At 40.6% G+C, this 20,437-nt stretch overlaps 1 protein-coding gene across 3 annotated transcripts in view; it reads right to left on the reverse strand.

Annotated features, from left to right (window-relative positions):
* Positions 1-2,061: 2,061 nt before the first annotated feature.
* Positions 2,062-20,437, reverse strand: part of CD86 (CD86 molecule) — a 63,060-nt gene continuing 44,684 nt past the window's right edge. The window contains exons 3-7 of one of the 3 annotated variants that reach the window (XM_059064242.2): positions 19,339-19,674; positions 17,449-17,757; positions 14,351-14,503; positions 6,990-7,035; positions 2,068-4,517 (exon numbers count right to left, since the gene is read on the reverse strand). In XM_059064242.2, the coding sequence (XP_058920225.2) occupies positions 4,421-4,517; positions 6,990-7,035; positions 14,351-14,503; positions 17,449-17,757; positions 19,339-19,674 (941 nt within the window). In that variant the 3' untranslated portion in view covers positions 2,068-4,420. Of the gene's footprint in view, positions 4,518-6,989; positions 7,036-14,350; positions 14,504-17,448; positions 17,758-19,338; positions 19,675-20,437 lie in introns of all 3 variants that reach the window. The other 2 variants (XM_067034467.1, XM_067034468.1) reach the window with 2 other exon arrangements.

Below are 20,437 nucleotides of genomic sequence, written 5' to 3' on the forward strand. Positions count from 1 at the left end.
GAAACAGGAGATCCAGTGCAGAATTTGTTCACCAGACCTAGGATCTAGATTGTTCAGATTGGAACAGGTTTGGAAATTTGTGTCTAAAGACAGTGCAGGACTCTGTATCTATATGTATTTTTTCTCCTGGTGTGAACAGGTAGCCATGGTGAAAGCCAATGGAACCTCACTTTTATAATATCCATAATAATTCTGGCATATGGGTGAGACTGAAAACTGACACATGAAAGAAGTACGTTTTTAATTTGAAGGGTCATACTAAAGACTGGTATCTCTCTTAATTATCTTTGCAAGATCCTTAGTTTAGGCTCTTTAGGTTGCTTAGGTATAGAGTAAAAGCAAATCTGCCTGAATAAGGGGAAAACCATACAAACACACCCACATATAAATGTACATGTATTTATGCATATGTATACACATACTATATATGTATACGAGATCAGTGCTGCCTCTTCGTGGCTAGGGAAAAGGAATGTGAGGGAGACCTTCATTTCACTATGTATCTCCTTGTTCCTTTTGATGTTTTGGACAAAATGCAGGGTAAGAGAGACAGTAGACTGGGATTATTTGGTTGGTAATTGTCATGTTCTTGGAATGAGGAAATAAGGGCTTGGATGAGAAAACAGTGGGTGGGTGCTAAAGCTGGAGGAATCTTTGCCTGGCCTGGTGATGAGCAGATGTGGCAGGAGGGTGGGGGTGGGAGGTGGCCACCAAGGGGCAGGTCAGAGGGCAGTGGTCAGAGATGACTCCTTGCTTTCTAGTCTGGGTTCACAAATGTGAGGACACTGAGTAGATGAAACTGGCTTCAGAATGGCAGAGGGAGGAGGGTGGATTGCCAAAGTATAATAAGGGGAAGGAGTTAGAGTCAGCAACCGTAGCTCACGTTTTCTCTGACCAAAAAAAACATATTCATTGGTCATATCACATGCCTTATCATCCACAGCTTCTGGACTTATGAGATGATGGAATGGCTTCTGGAAAACTCAGTGATGGGTCTCCTGGAGGCACCACCTTGGAAGGCTGAGGTAGTGTAGTTTTAGATGGAGTGTAGGCACTCAACCTGTAACCAACCAAAATGCGGCCTCTTCCATGGCCAGAAAACACAAGGCTGGGAAATAAAGAGGTGGAAGGGATGATGATTCGCAAAATTTTCCCCAGCTCTGCCACTTACTAAGTTAATGACCTTGGGTAAATCACTTTGACTTCTCTGTGACTATGTTTCCTCATCAGCAAAATGGGCATAATGGCCCAGTACCTTCATCACAGGGTTGTTGTGAGGATTAGATGGGATAGTGAGTTTAAAGGTTTATAAGAATGCCTGGTACAAAATAAACACCAGTAATATTAGCTAGTACTGTTCCACTTTTCACCTTTCTTGGGGTTCTTTCTCTCAGACTTGGAACACAGAAGGCCTAGAGAATTTAATGTACAAAGAGGGGGTGTTTTCACCAGAGGGCATGTTAATGTTTTATTCAATCTTTCTTTTTTATTTATTTATTTTTTAATTTTAATTTTATTTTTGGACTGCATTGGGTCTTCATTGCTGCATGCAGGCTTTCTCTAGTGGCAGCAAGCGGGGGCTACTCTTTGTTGTGGTGCGTGGGCTTCTCATGTCGGTGGCTTCTCTTATTGCAGAGCACAGGCTCTAGGCACATGGACGTCAGCAGTTGCAGCACACGGGCTCAGTAGTTGAGACACGCGGGCCCTAGAGTCCATGGGCTTCAGTAGTTGCAGCACATAGGCTCAGTAGTTGTGGTGTACGGGCTCTAGGGCGCGCAGGCTTCAGTAGTTGTCGTGCGCAGGCTCAGTAGTTATGGTGCATGGGCTTAGTTGCTCCACAGCATGTGGGATCTTTCCGGACCAGGGATCGAACCCGTGTCCCCTGCATTGGGCAGGTGGATTCTTAACCAGTGTGCCACCATGGAAGTCCCTTTTAAACAAATAGTTTTGAGGTACTACCTTAGGTGCCTGGGATCCACTGGTGAAGAAATTAGACACATTCCTGCCCTCAGAGAGCCTGGACAGTTTCTTTTTTCCATAATTTCCATAATGACTCTTCTCACATGCCATGTATTTATTTATTTTTAATTGAGATATAGTTGACATATAACATTGTATTACTTTTAGGTGTACAACATAATGATTTGATATAGTGTATAGTATGAAATGATCACCACAATAAGTTAACATCCATCACTACATATAGTTATGAATTTTTCTTCTTGTGATGAGAACTTTTAAGATGTACTCTCTTAGCAACTTTCAAATATACAATACAATTACATGCATTTATTTTATAATCAAAGTATTTTCAATGAATAAATTTTTGTACTAAGCTTTTGTTTAACGTACATGCAAGCACGCATTACGTGGTATAAAACATTACAAACTGAAAAGCAAGTATCCCCGCCTTAACTTCAGATTTCCTAGTTATCCGGAGAAACAACATCCCTTACCTGACATATATCTCAGTAACTAGATAAACATAGAATCATATGAGACACAGAGGAAAGGGAAGAGGAGAGGGTTTAGGGTGAGTCAGAGGCTTTTAGCTAGGTGACTGGAGAATGGGGCTACCTTAGAGCTGTTAAGAGGAAGGACATACATTAGGAGGATAGAGGGAGTAATATCAGACTATAAGTACAGTTAAAATAGAAGAAGAAAATTTAGACTTTTACATCATTTTAATAAAAATTTATTGAGAACTGCTCTGTATAAGAATAGATACATGTATATGTATAACTGAATCACTTTGCTATACACCTGACACTATCACAACATTGTTAATCAACTATACTCCAATATAAAATAAAAAGTAAAAAAAACCCATGTTACAAAACAGCAAGATGCTTAGAGCCTAATGAAGGCAAGGGCAGGGCAGAGCACACAAATGGTACTATTACAAGTACAAGCATGGCTAGCATAGCTGTCTATAACCCTTTAGGGTCCTTTATGTAGAATAAGAAGAACTGCTATTTCTGTGGCTTTCCCGAAGTTCTCTTTAGGTTTGGACTGAGGCTTCTCCATCCCTCAGTGATGCTGCCTTAGAGCCAGAGTCTCCTAACTCATTTCTACAGGGCTAATATATTCCTCTCTCGCGCCCAGGTTTCCTGTCGTTGAGAATGACGCATACACAGTCCTCAGACACAAGTTTGCTAGCCCTGCTCTGGGCCAACCATCACCTCCTTGGGACATCTGCAGGCTAAGTCAGCCTCTGGGCAATTTGTATTCTGTCCTTTTAATTCTGTTCCAGCTCCTTCTCTCTCAGCCATTCATTGAAAGAGCCCTAAGCCTCCTTCCATTCACCTCATTATTGAGATGATAGCTCTCCCCCACCAGCTCTGCTTCCAGCCAGATGAAACATCACAACAACGTGGCTATCATCAAAACCCCTCACCAACCCCACGGAAACTGCAGTCGGCCTTAAGTCCATTTGGATAGACTGTCCATCTGTTGCTCTTCCTATGGCTGGTGGAAGGACTGGACAGACTGAACATTCATGTGCATTTCTGTTGGTCAAGAACTTTCATTTTCTTTCCTGTTTTGAGTATTGCATCTTTCTCTTGGCTCTTGAACAGTTGCCCCAGGCCATCGTCTCAGTCATTTTCTTTGAGAAGAGAAGCAGGGTTTATGATGCACAGCACTCTCCTGCTTTATCCAGCACTCCTTGCTAAGGCTCAGCAGTAGCTTCTTGGGCAGGTGGATCCTCCTTAACATTAGCAACAGCCCAGATGGTATTGGCTACAGAACTGGTTCCTTCTCTGTCTCTAATTTCCCAGATTTTGAGTTGGTCTGCTCATTGTTGTCAGCACACTGGGCCACCACTTTCCTTCCTGACCCTCACAGAGGGACAGGAGCTCCTTAGCAGAGGGTGGACTTTTCTCAGTAATTACATTTTTATAGTACATATTTCTCTATACTTCAAAATGTTAATATTAACACTATAAGGCCATAAAATACATAACTCCCACCCAGACTGAAAAGGTAGTTGTTCAGTCACAGGTATACAAGATGGAATGAGGCACTACCTGAGATTCAGAGTAGATAAAAGCCACAATTCCAGGAATTGGGAGTTTTACATAAAATACAATTTATAACATTAAGAAAAGAAACTGAATCTGAAACAGGAGGTGTTAGTCTTACACATGATTCCTGAGCCAGGAACCAGTTAGGTGGGCTTGACCCACAAGTGTGCTCTGAAATGAAAAGAAACAGTTAAAATCTGCTCCTGGCATAGAGAGCAGAGCTGGCATTGTAGGGAAGCTGTTTCACTTAGAGGGAATCGCGAAGCCCCCTCTATTATTAATAGTAATATTTTCTTGCCTTCTGGGAAGGCTTAGAGAGACAAGAAAAAGGTCAGTCAAAACTTGAAAAGAAAAGCATATAAAAACCCGATAGTCCTATGGCATTTACTCTTTAATTAAAAATGTGTAGCACTTTTGTTGCCTGAGGCTGTCTTTGAAATGTTAATATCACACTGGGCTTCATCAGATCTTTCAGGTTCTTGGAGTTCTACTCTGGAAAAACAGAGAAAAGAATTAAGTGAGATTTCACAATAGAGCCACTTTCTCTTTCTAGATTTCAATGATAGGGCAGAATATAAGGGAACATTGCAATAACAATGAGGAGAAATAAACTACTGAAGAGAGGTGGAGATGTACCATCCACACTTCCTAAATTACTATCTTTGATTTTTGTCTGGGCCTGCCGCTGCCCTATGCTGATTCCCTGCTGCCTTCCGCAGCTCTTCTGGACCACTTTTGAACTAAGTCTGACAGGGCAGGCAAGATCTCAGCACCTGGGCTCACCATGCTGGATTCTGAGACTCACAGTGGCTGGTGTATCCAGGTAAGTGCTGGGCACACTGGGAGCTGTGCACGCTGGGATCATGACTTGTGTCTCTGTGACCAGGTTTTCAAATAAATTTATTTAATTTATGTTTGGCTGCATTGGGTCTTCGTTGCTGCATGCAGACTTTCTCTAGTTGCGGTGCGCAGGGGCTACTCTTCGTTGAGATGCACGGGCTTCTCATTGCGGTGACTTCTCGTTGCAGAGCACGGGTTCTAGGCATGCAGCTTTCAGTAGTTGTGGCACGCGGGCTCTAGAGCGCAGGCTCAGTAGTTTTGGCACACGGGCTTAGTTGCTCTGCAGCAGGTGGGATCTTCCCGGACCAGGGTTCAAACCCGTGTCCCCTGCATTGGCAGGCGGATTCTTAACCACTGCACCACCAGGGAAGCCCTGTGACCAGGTTTTTGACTTAGGGTTGCTTTGACCCCATGACTATGTGACCAGAGCCTTAATATTCTTGAGGGTACAGTTTCTCAGGGTGGGTGGAGGTACAGACAATCTGATTGCATAATGCTGTGAAAGGATGGATCACCAGGAATCTTTGTGTATTCCTTCATGCATACATTCATTCTTTCAACAAATATTTATATTAATAGCCAAGATATGGAAACAACCTAAGTGTTCACTGATGGATGAATGGATAAAGAAATTGTGATACACACACACATACACACACATACAGTAGACCATAAAAAAGAATGAAATCTTTCCATTTGTGCCAACATGGATGGACCTCGAGGGTATTATGCTAAGTGAAATAAGTCAGAGAAAGAAAAATACTATATTATTTCACTTATATGTGGAATCTAAAAATAAATGAATAATAATAATTTTAAAAAATCAGTTTATAGATACAGAGAACAGATTGATGGTTGCCAGAGGTGGGGGGGGGTATGGAGGTGGGAGAAATGGGTAAATTTTTTTTTGTTTAAATAAATTGAATTTTTAAAAACAATCTGAAAACTTGAACTCTTAAAGAAAAAAGCACCTCACCAAATTTTGCCTTCCACAGCCCTCGTACGCGAACAAAGGAAAATATAAAGAAAAGGATATACACACTTCTCCCTATGCCATATTTAGGGTTACTTAAGTGCTGTTCTTATTTGGATTTGATTAGGTAAAGGATCTAGAAAGAAAGCCAAATAGATGAAAAATAAGTACAAATCAAACAAACAACTTAAATCATTGCTCAGCTGAAAGCAAACATAAGAGAAACTAAAGCCCAGAATAATGTTTACTTTTCCACAAAATTCCTTTTCAACATGTTATATACTTATCAAACCATTAGAGTGTAAATTCTGTAAGTCCTGTCATCTTTCAACCAGTATTCACCATGAAAATTACAACTACTGAAAACTGTTAGTATTATTAAAAGGCTACTTTCTATAGATCCAAACATATCTGCTGCTGCAATTTCACAGTTTAAAAAATTTATTGAGCACCTACTATATGCCAGGCACTGTGCTAGGTTCTGGCAGCACAATGATGAGCTTCAGTGATATGTTCCCTGCCCTCTATAAAGTTTGATTTAGTTAAGTTTATAGAGTTTAATAATATAATTACACCAGTATATAAGTATAACCTGGTGTTATGAAGAAAAAACACAGGAATCCACATGATACTATAACAGGCTGACACAATCTAGTTTGGGAAGGGTTTTCAAGAAAGTGCAACTTGAGTCAGGATCTGAAGAATGAGGTGAAAAAGTGGCAAAGAACATTCCAAGCAGAGGGCACAGCAGATGCAAAGACACTTAGGCTAGAGGGTACATATTATCACTCCTCACTAATTTATTTATTCATTCCACACATGTAGGACACCCAGGCACTGTGCCAGGTACTGCGGTTACCATGGTGAATAAGATGCAGCCCATGCTTACCACATCAGACCCTTTTGGTATTAATTTTTTACTTGACCACAACTGAACTTGCCATGACCCTTGGGCATTGTGCATAGGGCACACTGCCATCCATTTATAGCTAGGACATTTTCCTCCAAGTCCTAACTAGTCTCACTTTCCTTTTCCTCTCCATTAGTTCATGTATGCTGAGGTCCCAGCATGCCTCAGACCAAGCCAAGTTAAATTATAGACTCTCTGGGGATTGCACCTCTTTCAACAATGTTGTAGGGTCAGGACTCACCTTTTCTCGGTCTGTTCACTCTCTTTCCCCTCTGCTTTGATGGTTTCTGAAAGACACAAAAACAACTTCAGAAAATGTATTGCCCATAAATACTAAAAGAGGGAAAGTTTGAAGAGGCTCCTAAGTCCTAGGACTCAGAGAGAAATCGTTGTTGCCATATATGTGGAGTAGATGGTTCCTTGATGAAATTTCATGGGGACTGAGAAGGAGCTTCTTTCATCCAAAAAGTAAATGCCTTCTTTTGTTCATTGTGCCTTAAGTTCTAATGGTGGGAATAGGTTTTACTTACAGCTCTATTCTTTACTAAAAGAAAAATACTACTGGGAGGTATAATACATTTTTTAGTGATGGGGAAAAAAGTTTCCAATCCTTTTCTGAAAGTAAGGTTTAGAAGGAGGAGGAAAAGGAAATCTTGCAGATGTTGGTGCCTAAATGGGTTAGCCAGCTGGTGCTACCAAATAATACACAAGGTTGCATGGAGAGGCTCAAGTGGGAAATTTCTAGTGGGCTAGACCTCCCAAAGCCTGAGTTCCTACTGGCATGGACTTACTACTGATGCAACTTTGGGTGAAAATTCCTCTATGTTGACTGTTATGACCGTGCTGTTGTCCCACTCTGAGCCTTACAGCAGGGGTTGTTAACCCAGGGTCCATGGAGGAATTTAGGGACCGCAGCAATCCTTTCAAAAACACCTCTGATGGTTCTGAACACTTTCAATCTTTGGCAGTTCTCTTTGTGTGTGCGTTTAAAAATAATCAGTTTTATTGAGGTAAAATACACAGTAAAATCCAATCATTTTCCATACAGATTTTGATGAGTTTAACAAATGTATGCAGTCATGTAACTACCACCACAACCAAGGTATAGAACATTTATATAAGCCCAAAGAGTTCTCTCCAGCCCCTTTTCAATCAATTCCTTCCCCCTACCCCATCCCCTGTAACTGCTGATCTGCTTAATGCCACAGTAGTTTTGCTTTTTCTAGGATTTCATGTAATGTGTAGTCTTTTCGTGCCTAGTGTCTTTCACATAGCGTAATGCTTTTGAAATTCATTCATGTTGTTCCATTCCTTTCTGTAGCTCAGCAGTATTTCATTGTATGTATATAGCACCATTTGTTTATCCATTCACCAACTGCAAAAGTTCAGGATGCCAGGTTTTCAGTATTATGAAGAAAGCTGCTATGGACATTTGTGTGTGTGTCTCTGTGAAGACATAGTCTTTATTTCTCATGGGTAAATATCAAGGATTGCTGGGTTGTATAGTAGAACATAAGAATTTCAGTTGCTTCACATCCTCTCCAACATCTGATATTTATCAGTCCTTTTAATTTTAGCCATGTTAGTGGGTATGGGGGTGGTATCTCATTATGGTTTGAATGTGTATTTCCCCAATGACTAATGGTGTTACAACTGTGTGACTGTGCTTATGGGCCATTTGTGTATATTTTTATGTGAAGTATCTATTCAAGTCTTTTACTTTCTGCCTTTTGTCATATGGATTGTCTTCTCATTACTGAGTAGTATTATATAAGTATGTATTCTAGTTACAAGTCCTTTATTATATTTATATTTTGCAAGCATTTTGTCCCAGTCTGTGGCTTGACTTTTCATTTTCTTAACAAAGTCAAAGGGCAAAAATTTTTAATTTTGATGAAGTTCAGTTTATCAATCTTATCTTTTTATAATACAGTTTGTGCTTACCGTGTCCTATCTGAGATTTGCCTAACCTAAGCTCACAAAATTTTTCTTCTATGTTTTCTTTCAAAAGTTTTTAAATTTTAGCTCTTATTTTAGGTTTATGATCCACTTCAAGTTATTGTTTTTGGTGTCTAGGTTCATACTTTCCCATGTGGATATCTAACTGACCCAATACCATTTGTTGAAAAGATTATCCTTTCTACATGGAATTAACTTGGCACTTTTGTCAAAATCAGTTGAAAAAATCGTATTTTTTGACTCTCCATTTTGTTCCATTGATTTATATGTCTGTCTTTTCACCAGTGTCACACTTTTAGTACTATAGCTATATAATAAATCTTGAAATTAGGTAGTATAAGTCCTCCATCTTTGTTGTCATGTTTCAGAATGGTTTGGCAATTGTAAATCCTTTGCATTTCCACATAACTTTTAGAATAAGCTTTTTAATTTCCACTAAGGAGCCTGCCAGGATTTTGATTGATAGTGCATTGAAACCAAAGATCAGTTTGGGAGAACTGGTATCTTAATAGCTAGTCTTCTAAACCATGGACACAGCATAATTCTCCATTTATTTAGGTCTACTTTAACTTCTGTCAGTAGTAATGTTTTTTAGTTTTCAGTATACATACAGGTCTTGTACTTGTTTTTAAAAATTAATTCCAAAGGCTTTAATATTACTTGATGCTACTGTAAATGGTATTAAAAAATTCAATGTACAATTGTTTGTTGTTAGTATGTAGAAAAACAATAGATTTTGTGTATTGACCTGGTATCCTGCTACTTTGCTACACTAAATCAGTTCTAATAGCTTTTAATGGATTCCTTGGGCTTTTCTACAAACATGATCATATCATCTGCAAAATAAGGCAGCTTTACTTCTTTCTTTCCAATATGTATGCCTTTTATTTCTTTTTCTAGAGTTGTGGCACTGGCTAGGACCTCCAGTACAAGGCTGAACAGAAGCAGTGACAGTGACATCCTTGCCTTATTCCTGATCTTAGGTGAAAGCAATCAGTCTTTTATCATTAACTATGATGCTAACTAAAGGATTTTAGTAGCTGTTCTTTGCCAAGTTGAGGAAATTCTTTTGTATTCCTACTTTTATGAGAGTTTATCTTTCTTTTTAAAAATTATGAATGGGTATTAATTTTGCCAAATGCGTTTTCTGTATCCATTGACATGTATTCTGTATCCACATGATTTATCTTTTCCGTCTTTCAATAGGTGAGTTTCATTGCTTGATATTTGGATGTTAAACTTACCTTATATTCCTGGAATAAACCCCACTTAATCATGATGTATAATACTTTTAATACATTGCTAGATTTCAGTTGCTAATTTTGTTGAGAATTTTGGCATCTATGTTCACAAGGGATATGTGTAGTTTTCTTTTCTTGTAATGTCTTTTTCTAGTTTTGGTATTAGGGCTCCCCCTGCCTTCAGAGCAGCCTAGAAACTGACTCTAGGGCAGTAAGTTGTGGACAATCATAGGGCTCACCTCATCTTTTCCCTTTTCTCAGGGACTATAGTTTTCTGTAGCCTGTTGTCCAATATCTGAAAACAGTTGTTACATATATTTTGTCTGATTCTAGTTGTTTATGGCAGGAGGGCAATTCCTGTAGCAGTTAATCCTTAATGGGAGGAAGGAAAAGTCTGTGTCTTCTATATAATTTTAAAAGAGCTTTATCTGTTAGAAAAGTCTCTTATTTCCTTCTACCTTCTTATAACCTTCATCAAGATACCCTTTAGAGCCTCAGTTAAGTATGATCTTTGCACCCTATGGCAGTTTTTAGATATTTAAAGGCAGCACTTGTGTCCTCCCCAAGGCTTTTTTTTTTCCCCTGGCTGAGCGTTCTCAGTTATTTCAGATATATATTTTTAAAAATACATCTTTATTGGAGTAAAATCGCTTTACAATGCTGTATTCATTTCTGTTGTACAACAAAGTGAATCAGCCATATGCATATATATATCCCCATATCTCCTCCCTCTTGTGTCTCCCTCCCACCCTCCCTTTCCCACCCCTCTAGGTGGTCACAAAGCACCGAACTGATCTCCTTGTGCTATGCAGCAGCTTCCCACTAGCTATCTATTTTACATTTGGTAGTGTATATATGTCAATGCTACTCTCACTTTGCCCCAGCTTCCCCCACCCCACCCGCCGTGTCCTCAAGTCCATTCTCTATGTCTGCCCTGCCACTAGGTTCATCAGTACCATTTTTTTTTAGATTCCATATATATGTATTAACATATGGTATTTGTTTTTCTCTTTCTGACTTACTTCACTCTGTATGACAGACTCTAGGTCTATCCTCCTCACTACAAATAACTCAATTTCGTTTCTTTTTATGGCTGAGTAATATTCCATTGTATATTTGACTGATCTTCCAGATACTTTGTAAATCTAGTTACGTTCTATTTTTGTCAAAGTTCCTCTTAAAAATAATGGTGCTTATAGCTGAATACAGTATTTCAGGATGTCTGTACACCAACACAAATAATATTATCCTTTCATACTCATGACAAAATCACTACCGTTTTTTTTTAAAAAGCTTCTATTTTCAAATGAAAGCAGACAATAAAAAGACAGCTTCTAAACTTTTGGATTTGATTACAAGTTTAGCATTTTGAAGAGTAGATATGATGATATCACCTGGTTTCAGTTTTTAAGCCCTGTGAAACTTTCTGTTTAAATGGTGGTTAAAAATGATTTATTTTGGAAAAGACATTTGCCCTTTAAGAAATCATTCCTGAAAGAGCTGAGACTCTTCCAAATTTGGAGGAGGGAGGCAAGTTGTAAAAATTGTAGGTTGCTAAGCATTATTACAATACAGATTTTAGTCAGACAAGAACCAAATGAGGAAGTAAAACTTCAGGAGGAGCTGTTTTAGTCTTTCTCCCCAATGGGTAAGCTGAGAGGGTAACTTCTGATTGGGAAAAGACAGTAATTGAAGGTTACAATTTCTCATGCTTTAACTGCCCTATTTGACAAACAAAAAAAGAGAAGAGAGATTAGAAACCAGCTAGAACAACCATGGCATTTCCCTTTTATTCATTTAACAGCCTAAACAGGGTAAATATGTATGGTTGAGGAATAGAAAAACTGTAACTACTGAACAATCACTGGAAAGGACTTTTGACACCAAGTTAGTTAGTTGGAGGGCTGTCTCCTCTGAGAAAAGGATTAATATTGGATTAGGAGGAAGCTGCACTGTTGGAGAAATTTCTACTCATCAGTAAGCTTGTGTCTGTGGATGGGTCATGACTGTTTCCATGTTTGTCTACTGGCAGAATTTAGTTCCTTGTGGACTGAGATCCCCATTTCCTTGCTGGTTTTCAGCTGGGGGCCATTTCCAGTTTCTAGTGGCCACCCACATTTCTTGGCTTACGTCCCCTTCCTCCATCTTCTAGGGCAGCAGTGGTGTGTTGAGCCTGTCTCAAGCTTTGGATCTCTCCTCCTTCCATTTCATCTTTCTAATCCAGGAGGGAAAGATTCTGTGACTTACATGATTAGATTGGGTCTACCTGGATAATCCAGGATAAACCCATCATTTTAAACTCAGTATGTTAATCACGTATGAAAAGTCCCTTTTGCTATGTAGGATAATATGTTATAGATTCTGGGGTATATGAGGTGGATATCTTGTTGGTGGCATTATTCTGCCTATCATACAGCCAGTGCCAGGGGTATCCACAAACAAGTGCAGACATTGCTGAAGTTACAAAACCCAGTTTTACAAATATCTCTTATCTGCGTGGCATGGTTACTTGGTACATCTCCCTCCTCCAGTGATATCAAGGCTCTTCTCTTTGACCAAACTTACTGACACATGTGACTATCTGACCAAACAACTTTTATCTACCAATATTCTTTATCACATTCTTGAGGGGGTCATATATGTACTATGCTCTCTTGTGGTCTTCTGCCTTTTAATACTCATAGCTCAATTTGACCATCTCAAATGCAACAGACACCCTTCCAACTCTCTCATGTATACAGACACATCCTCTTTAACTCCCTTATCTAGTCTCCTGAATTTTTCTGATTGCTTTTTAGGGGAAGAAACGTTTTACTTGGCTTTTCTCCATCCCTTTTCTTTGTTTCGTTTGTAAGCTAATCATTCCAATGCAAAACCAAATTTAGGAGACAGCTTATTTCCAAGCAGAAGGTGGCTTCTGCACATTTAGCTAATTCTAAATGGCAATGAGATTGAGAGAAAGAGAAGTTCAAAACTCTCACTTTGAAAAGTCAAAGCCTGGACAAACATGATATTTCTGTACATCTGACCCTGCACTGTGAATTTTACACTTTTGTATCATAGAAATCTCTCTGTATACCCTGTACTTTAGCAGTTTGAATGGCTCTGCCATATGCTTTGTGTTAATGTATTGAAACTGGATTATCACTCCTAAATTTCTTGTTTTTGGAATACAGCTGGATGAAATGAATGACTGCTAATGTCATCCATCTATTTTCTAGATGGATCTTAAAATCAGTACCCTGAAATCTTAAGACGCTGACCAGAAGCATTACTCATCTTGTGCTTTTTACCATAAGTGCGTAAGAAGGTTTTACCTTAATTATTATCACCAACCAAACTTTTACTGGAGGCAATTACTGAGATAAAGTCCAAGCTTATCTTACAACTTCATCCAAACCAGCCCAAACCACAAACAGGCGTGGGATTCTTATAAAGTCAGGGACCACTTTGCCCCCCATTAAACACAGGGCATTTTTACAACAGAAGTCAATGGGGAGGCTGCTCAATGCAGTGCTGTTTAAAATAGCAAAACTATGGGAACAACCCAACTGTCCAACAATATGGACTTGGTTAAATAAATTAAGGTGTATCCACATAACAGAGTATCTTGCAGCCATTTTAAATGATGCTGTAGAATGATACTTAGTGACACTGAAAATATTCTTCCAACATTTAGTATAAAAAAGTTAGAAAACAGTAGGTGTTATATTATTCAAATTGTGAAAAACAGTCCTCATAATACTATCCCACTTATGGAAAAGTAACAGATTAATACATAGAAAAATCTGGAAGTTATACACTAAAATGTCAGTGTAATCATTTTTTCCTACTAGTAGAACTATAGGTGATTTTTATTTTCAGTATATTTGGTAATGGATATGTACTACTTGGTAATCCATATGAGTTAATATTATTTTTTAAAGTCAGTGGGGAATAATTCATCTAACTTACTTCTCAGTTAACCAAGACTTTTAGAGATGAGAAGGCAAATCTTATGGTCACCTAATCCTCTCCTTCTCCCACCAAACATCTCTGCTTGAACCTCATTAGGTCCATAATGGTGAACATTTAGAAGTGTTTTCACCATTTTACTTCATTGAATTCTCATAGTAACTTCATGAAATAAAGTAGGTAAGGCAAGGAATAATCAGCTTTGTTTGGAAACCAGAAGTACATTTGTAAACCTTAGGTTAGAAGTGTTGCCTTTCCTGGAAATCCAGGCAACCTTATCAACTGCTGAATCCCATAAATATGGGCTCGAAACCCTGAGGGAACCTTTTCCTCCAAACACCTGCTGACTTTTTACCAGCCTGGGCTCAGCCAACGAGCTCCAGAAGGCAGCTGACTGGGAAGTTAGCTGCAAAGTGGCAATCTGCAGAGAGGACAAGCACTGACTCACCACATTCTTTAGAGGGGCCAGGCTGCTTCTTCTTCCTTTTCTTTAGTGTTAGAAAGAACACCATCCCACACACAACGACCAATGTTACAAGTAGAGCTGCAATCCAGAGGATGTGGTCTGGGACAGGGGGACTTGGCACAGGTGGCTTTGCATCTAAAAATGAACCCAAGTTTTCAATCAGCCAGGAAGGTTGATTATAAAAGCTTTATAATTGCTGATCTTCTCTTTATTTACATGCCAGCATCTCCTCAGGGCTCTACTGCCAGAGCAGCCTGAAATCCACATGATTTGGGCAATAGAGAATCCCAGTCTCAGGGCCTGGGCAGCTGACTGAGAACCAAGCCAGTGACTCTGACCAAGTGCCTGCACTGAGCTGCCTTGCCTTGCCTTCCCTTCATGGTCATAACAATGATCGTGATCTAGAAAAGGGTCACCTCAGCCCTTGGTTCTGGAATCTGGGTAATGTACCTGTACTGAGGCTCTGAAGGTACAGTCATCTGGGCAGCATCCGGCTTCCTCAGCCCCCTGTGTGGTCAGGCCCCAAGTTTTGAAGTTTCTCTTATAGTAATTCCTCCATCCACTATCATTTCTAAATCAGGCTCCAGACACCTCTCACCGGGACAAACATAGCAGCCTCTTTACAGGCCCCCATCTCCAGCTTTGTTTGTTCTTTCCCCTGATGTCTAGGTGGACTTCCTCAAGCATTGCTTTCAGCCTGTCTCTACTACTGGAAAACTTTTGATATGTCTTCATGCTCTGAGGAACAGGGTCAGAATCAGCTCCTGGGGAGTCAGGACTTACTTCCTTGCACAAGGACTCCTAAATTTACAGGAAGTTACAAAACAGGCTTTGGGCAGAAAAATTAGGACTGAGTGGCCCATTTTATAGACATTTATGGGAAGAGGTCTGGTAGTTAATCTCAAATTACAGGAGAATAGGACCAGCTGACCTCCCATTAGCTTAGGGGCATTTTGTGGACCCACGCACGCCCTGTTTCTGAGACCTTAAGAAAAGGAGTTGTTTGTACTGCAGGCCACATTCAACACTTTTTGAGTCTGTCCCAGGTGGGTTTTTTTGGGTTTTTTTTGTGTGTGTGTGGTACGCAGGACTCTCACTGTTGTGGCCTCTCCCGTTGCGGGGCACAGGCTCAGTGGCCATGGCTCACGGGCCCAGCTGCTCTGTGGCATGTGGGATCTTCCCGGACCGGGACACGAACCTGTGTCCCCTGCATCGGCAGGCGGACTCTCAACCACTGCGCCACCAGGGAAGCCCAAGTCTGTCCCAGTTTCATCTCACTTGAACCTGTCTGGCATCCCAGTAAAGGAGGGTAATACTTGTTAACATGGAGGCTGCTACCTTTTGATACCCAAAAAGATTCCTTGACACAGGGCCTAACCTATATCTAATCTAGCCATAGAATAGGGACACAGAGAGGCAAGCCCCATCTTCCTGAGGCAGCTAGAGCTGAAACATTTCTGAAGATGGCGGCAGCTAGGAAGGTTTTGGCAGCAGTTGAGAAACAGCAGAAAGGTGAGCCACGATGAGGCTCTAGTGGTGGCGAGGCTCTGTTCCTGTGGGAGTCATGGCAGGGAGCCCCAGGGTGTGTCATGTGTGGTGATGTTGGCAGTGCCAAGAAGGTGCTAAATTTCAGGACATCATGGGAGGGGCTTCTATCAGGCCAAGAGAGGCTACAGTGGAAGCAACCAGGACAGGCAGGGTGACCTTGCCAGTTACTGAACTGTCAAGAGTCAGAGGTGTCTGATCAGAAGGAAATCAGCACCTGCAAAGGGGACTGGCCCACTGGTACAGCTAAGCTGGCTGGTGGGGACTGGCCCTAGGGGCTGTCCGTAAGAATGCATCAAGAGGCCAAGTTATGTTTGAACAATGAAACACCAGGAGAGGGGAGGCATTAAAGCCAGAGGATGGAGCAAGGAGCTGGATGGATGCCTTAGGAGGGGGCAAACCAAGGGGCCAGAGCTGGAGGAGGGGCCAAGGCAAACAGAAGGCAGATGGGTGGAGGGAGGGGTCAGGATCAGAACAAGCAGTGCTGAAGGCAGTGTGGGTACAGAGTGCCTTTATTGCAGGAGAGATGCGTGCAATTACTGCTCCTCAAAAGTGAGGTCTCAAATATGGATGTATTCTAGGGCAAAGCCAGGAATTTAAAATGGCAGGCTCCTATTAGTGTACACTGCTTAGTTTCAACCCGTTCCCAGTGGGATTGGCCCCCATACTACACTGTCAACATGCCACAAGCATTTTGCTTCTGCGTATTTCCTTGACACATGTGTACTGATGGCCACCACTGCCTGTGCCCATGGCAGATACTGCTACTAGATTCTGGCCCTCTCACCTCCCAAGCCTCAATGCTGTTTCAGAATTTTTCAGAAGCTACCACAAGTTTGAGTACCTGTCATCTCTTTACCACACTTATTAAGCCCAGTTATTTCTGTTATGGTAATATAAGGTCCCATGTCTTTAGGAAGCCTTCACTGACCCTCAAGGAACTTGCCTATTTCTGAATGCCTATATATCTTATTATCATTCACTCTTGTTTTTAAATTTAGTTGTATATTTCCATGGGATATAATTTAGATTCTAATTCAATCCTTTTACAATCCAATTTACCATGTGTGTCCATCGTGGAGTTCTGATTCTATAAGGGCAGAGAGCGTGTCTTATACCTTTTGGTTTTGTCCCCCAAAACCAGCAATGTCTGGAATGGTTTTGTACTCATAACAAGTGCTGTATGTATATATGAATGTGTGTGTGTGTGTGTGTGTGTGTGTTTTAATGAGTGGAAGAATTTTAGCCTGGAGAAATCCTGCATCTTCTAACCTAAGCTTCAGAATCTTCTATCTAAAGGTAGCCCAAAAGACTGGGCTGGTGTCAAGGCTAAGAACATGCTTCCTCAAGATCAGCATAGGTTCATAGCCTCTTGGACCTTGTAGTACTCAGATGAAACAGGAGCCCTCTGTCTGGGTCTTTCCTAATAGCATCAAAACGGCCCAGTTGGAGGTTTCCTGTCAAGCAGGGGACACTGGATGATCTGCCTTACCCATCTGTGTATAATACCTGATAAAAGAAACTGTCAGGCTTACCTATATTGCAAGGTGGCGAGAAAAGCAGTGTCTTCGTTGGCTCAAGTTGCAAGACACAGAAGATGCTCACGTTTGTTTCAGGAGGGATGGAAAGAGACATGCTGATAGAAACGTTGTACAGTTCTGTGATATTATTTTGAGATTTCTTCATGACAGCGTCATGCTCAGTAGTTGAATTCTTAGTTTTTAGCAATATATACATCCTCTGAGGTTCTGGGTAACCTTGTGTAGATGAGCAGGTCAAATTTATGATGTTAGAATTTTCTGTTTGATTAGAAATTAGATTTATTTCTGGTTGACTGAAGTTAGCTGAAAGCAGAATAGAGATACAAAAAAAAAAAAAAAACCAGAAATCAATTTAAATTTAGATGTATCTAGAAGGGAACAACAAGTAAGTAGGTATCCTGGGAACTCACTGGGGGCACACCTGGCAGGCCTCAGGGTGTCTAAATTGTGGGCCTTAGCCCATGGTGAGAGCCACATAATGATCCCACATTTATTTTTCAGGAATGGAATTTGGGGCCACCATGCTTACTTCCCGCTTACCCCAATCAATGAGGTGCTCTCTGAGCAACAGGAGGGCTAGCTGCTTCTGCCAGCCAAATCCCTTGCTCTTCTTCTGTAGTCAGTAGGTACTGTGCAGGTTCTACATACTAATTTATAATTTAGTATATTGTTTCTAAAACTTCAGTGATTTGCATGTTATTGTTATAAGTTTTGCTATATCCACTCACTCCTTAAACACTCTGCTTGTATGTGATGTGGCCGGTAGAAGGTAGATTGCCATGGTGTTACCTACTTTAAACCTCATTAACAATAATTAATCTGGACCTAGTAATCCCACACCTGGGTATCTACTCTAGAGAAATGAAAACTTACGTTTACACAAAAAATGTATACATGAATTTTTACAGCAAATCTATTCATTATAGCCCCAAACTGAAAACAACCCAATGTCTTTCCATGGGTTGAGTGGATAAACAAAAATGCTACTTAGTAATAAGAAGGAACAGATTTTTGATACATGCAACAACTTGGATGACTCTCAAAGGCATTATGTTAAATAAAAGAAGCTGGTCTAAAAGGTTACATACTGTATGACTTCATTTATGTGACATTCACACAAAGATAGGACTATAAGTTGCAAAACAGGGGTTATGGGTATAGAGGGGGTATGGCTATAAGGGCATAGCACGGGGAAATTTTTTTAAGGTGCTGAAAATGATTTGTATCCTATTTATATTGCTGGTTATATAAATCTATACATAAGTTCATATTAATAGAACTGTACACCAAAATAAAAATAATTTTACTGTATTTTAATTTTAAAAAATCTGTAGTGACATTTAGGTTTTTCAAGGCCTGGAAAAACAAGGGAGCTGGTTTGTCAGCTTTTGGATTGTGCACCTTGGGTTATTTCCCTCCTGTCTACTGGGCTTATGGTTGGGCAGCAAACAAGTCATAAGCAACCTCCAGGAGGCTGAAGGGAAATCCCAAATCAGCCAGCTGTCACCCTTGGTAGGAGCTCCAGGCAAAGATTTAGTGGGTGAGAACTCTTGGACTAAAGGAGAAAATGAATGTAAAAGAGATTTGAGATCTATAAGTTCATATAAACTTAAGGGCCAAATCACCCATGGTTTTCACTTAGCCACATTACCTTGGTTTAGTTAGCTCTATCTGGTCCCCAAAGCAGATTCTTACAGATCATTCAGAAGTAAACTATAAAAAGTACGAAGGACTTTTAGTTCCCTACTCCCAAGCCCTGCACTCCCTTCAAATGGGCTTCCCAGAATTGGCTGTCCTCTGCCTCTCTCGAGGCAGCCCTCTCCCCCACCTATTGCAATCTCATCTGAGAAGGCCCCAGATCTGAACGCACCATTGGCTACATACCCAGCACTGACAGGTCAGAACTCATCTGGTAGAGGGGAACCAGTCCTTGGGGTCCTTTATAATGGATGAAACATTGATACAAGCCCTTGTCCTTGATCTGAACGTTGTGGAGTCGCAGTGTCCAACTGTCCTGGTCAAAGCTCGTGCGGCCTATATACTTGGGATGAACATTGTGAGGCTTCTCTTGGCCTCTGTACAGCTCATAGAGAACCAACTTATCCTGGTCCTGCCAAAATATCACCAGTTTATCCAGGCTTAGGTTTTGAGAGTTTGGAAAGTGGCATGGCAGGTCTCCAGTCTCGTTGAAAAATGCCTGACTTTCCAAGGAAGCAGCACCTAAAAGAAGGAAAGGTGGAAAGTGGGAAAAGAGACACAAAAGGGAAGAAAGAAAGAAAAAAGAAAACACAACAGAAACTCCATTTCTCTTTATACAACACCCAGATGCTATCTTATCAGTAATGATCTTGAAGAGGTAGATATTAAACTCTGGAACTGTGCATACACATTGGCATGTGCAGAAAAGAAGGGGCTTTTGTCCTCATTCTACTGATAACTAACTGGATGGCCTTGTGCAAACTGCAAGTCCTATGAGGCTCAGTTTTCTTATCTGTTTAATGAAGGGGTGGACTAAATGTTCTAAGCTTCTTTCCAGTCCTATGGTTCTGTGAATTTAAATCCCAGAAGAGAGAAAATCAGCAAAGTTAGACAACTCATTCACCCATTGGTTACTTCCCTATAATCTGAATATTGATTCTCTTCCCTGTAGCTGTTACAGGCTCCATTACTTCTTCACCATGACCAAAAGCTCCCTTCTCCCCTCCCTATCCCCTTATTCCTTGGCCTGCTGTGGTGAAAAGAGTTCCGATATCCCTCCTTTCATTATGCCTCGGTAGCTGGGGATCACAGTGAATAATATCTTTGAAATTCAAATAGTTCCCTTTATAGAGTTTCCCTCATGACTGCTGCTCCCATGGCCAGTTCTCCCAAGGGTATAAAACAGTTTGGAAATGACACAGATGGTCAACCAAGGCCTGTATTCTGTGACCTGTCTAAGCTCTTTCAGAGATCAGAAAGAGAACTGGGCAGATTTGATGGTTGT

This window comes from Kogia breviceps, chromosome 5 (assembly GCF_026419965.1).
Source record: "Kogia breviceps isolate mKogBre1 chromosome 5, mKogBre1 haplotype 1, whole genome shotgun sequence".
NCBI classification, from domain to species: domain Eukaryota; kingdom Metazoa; phylum Chordata; class Mammalia; order Artiodactyla; family Physeteridae; genus Kogia; species Kogia breviceps.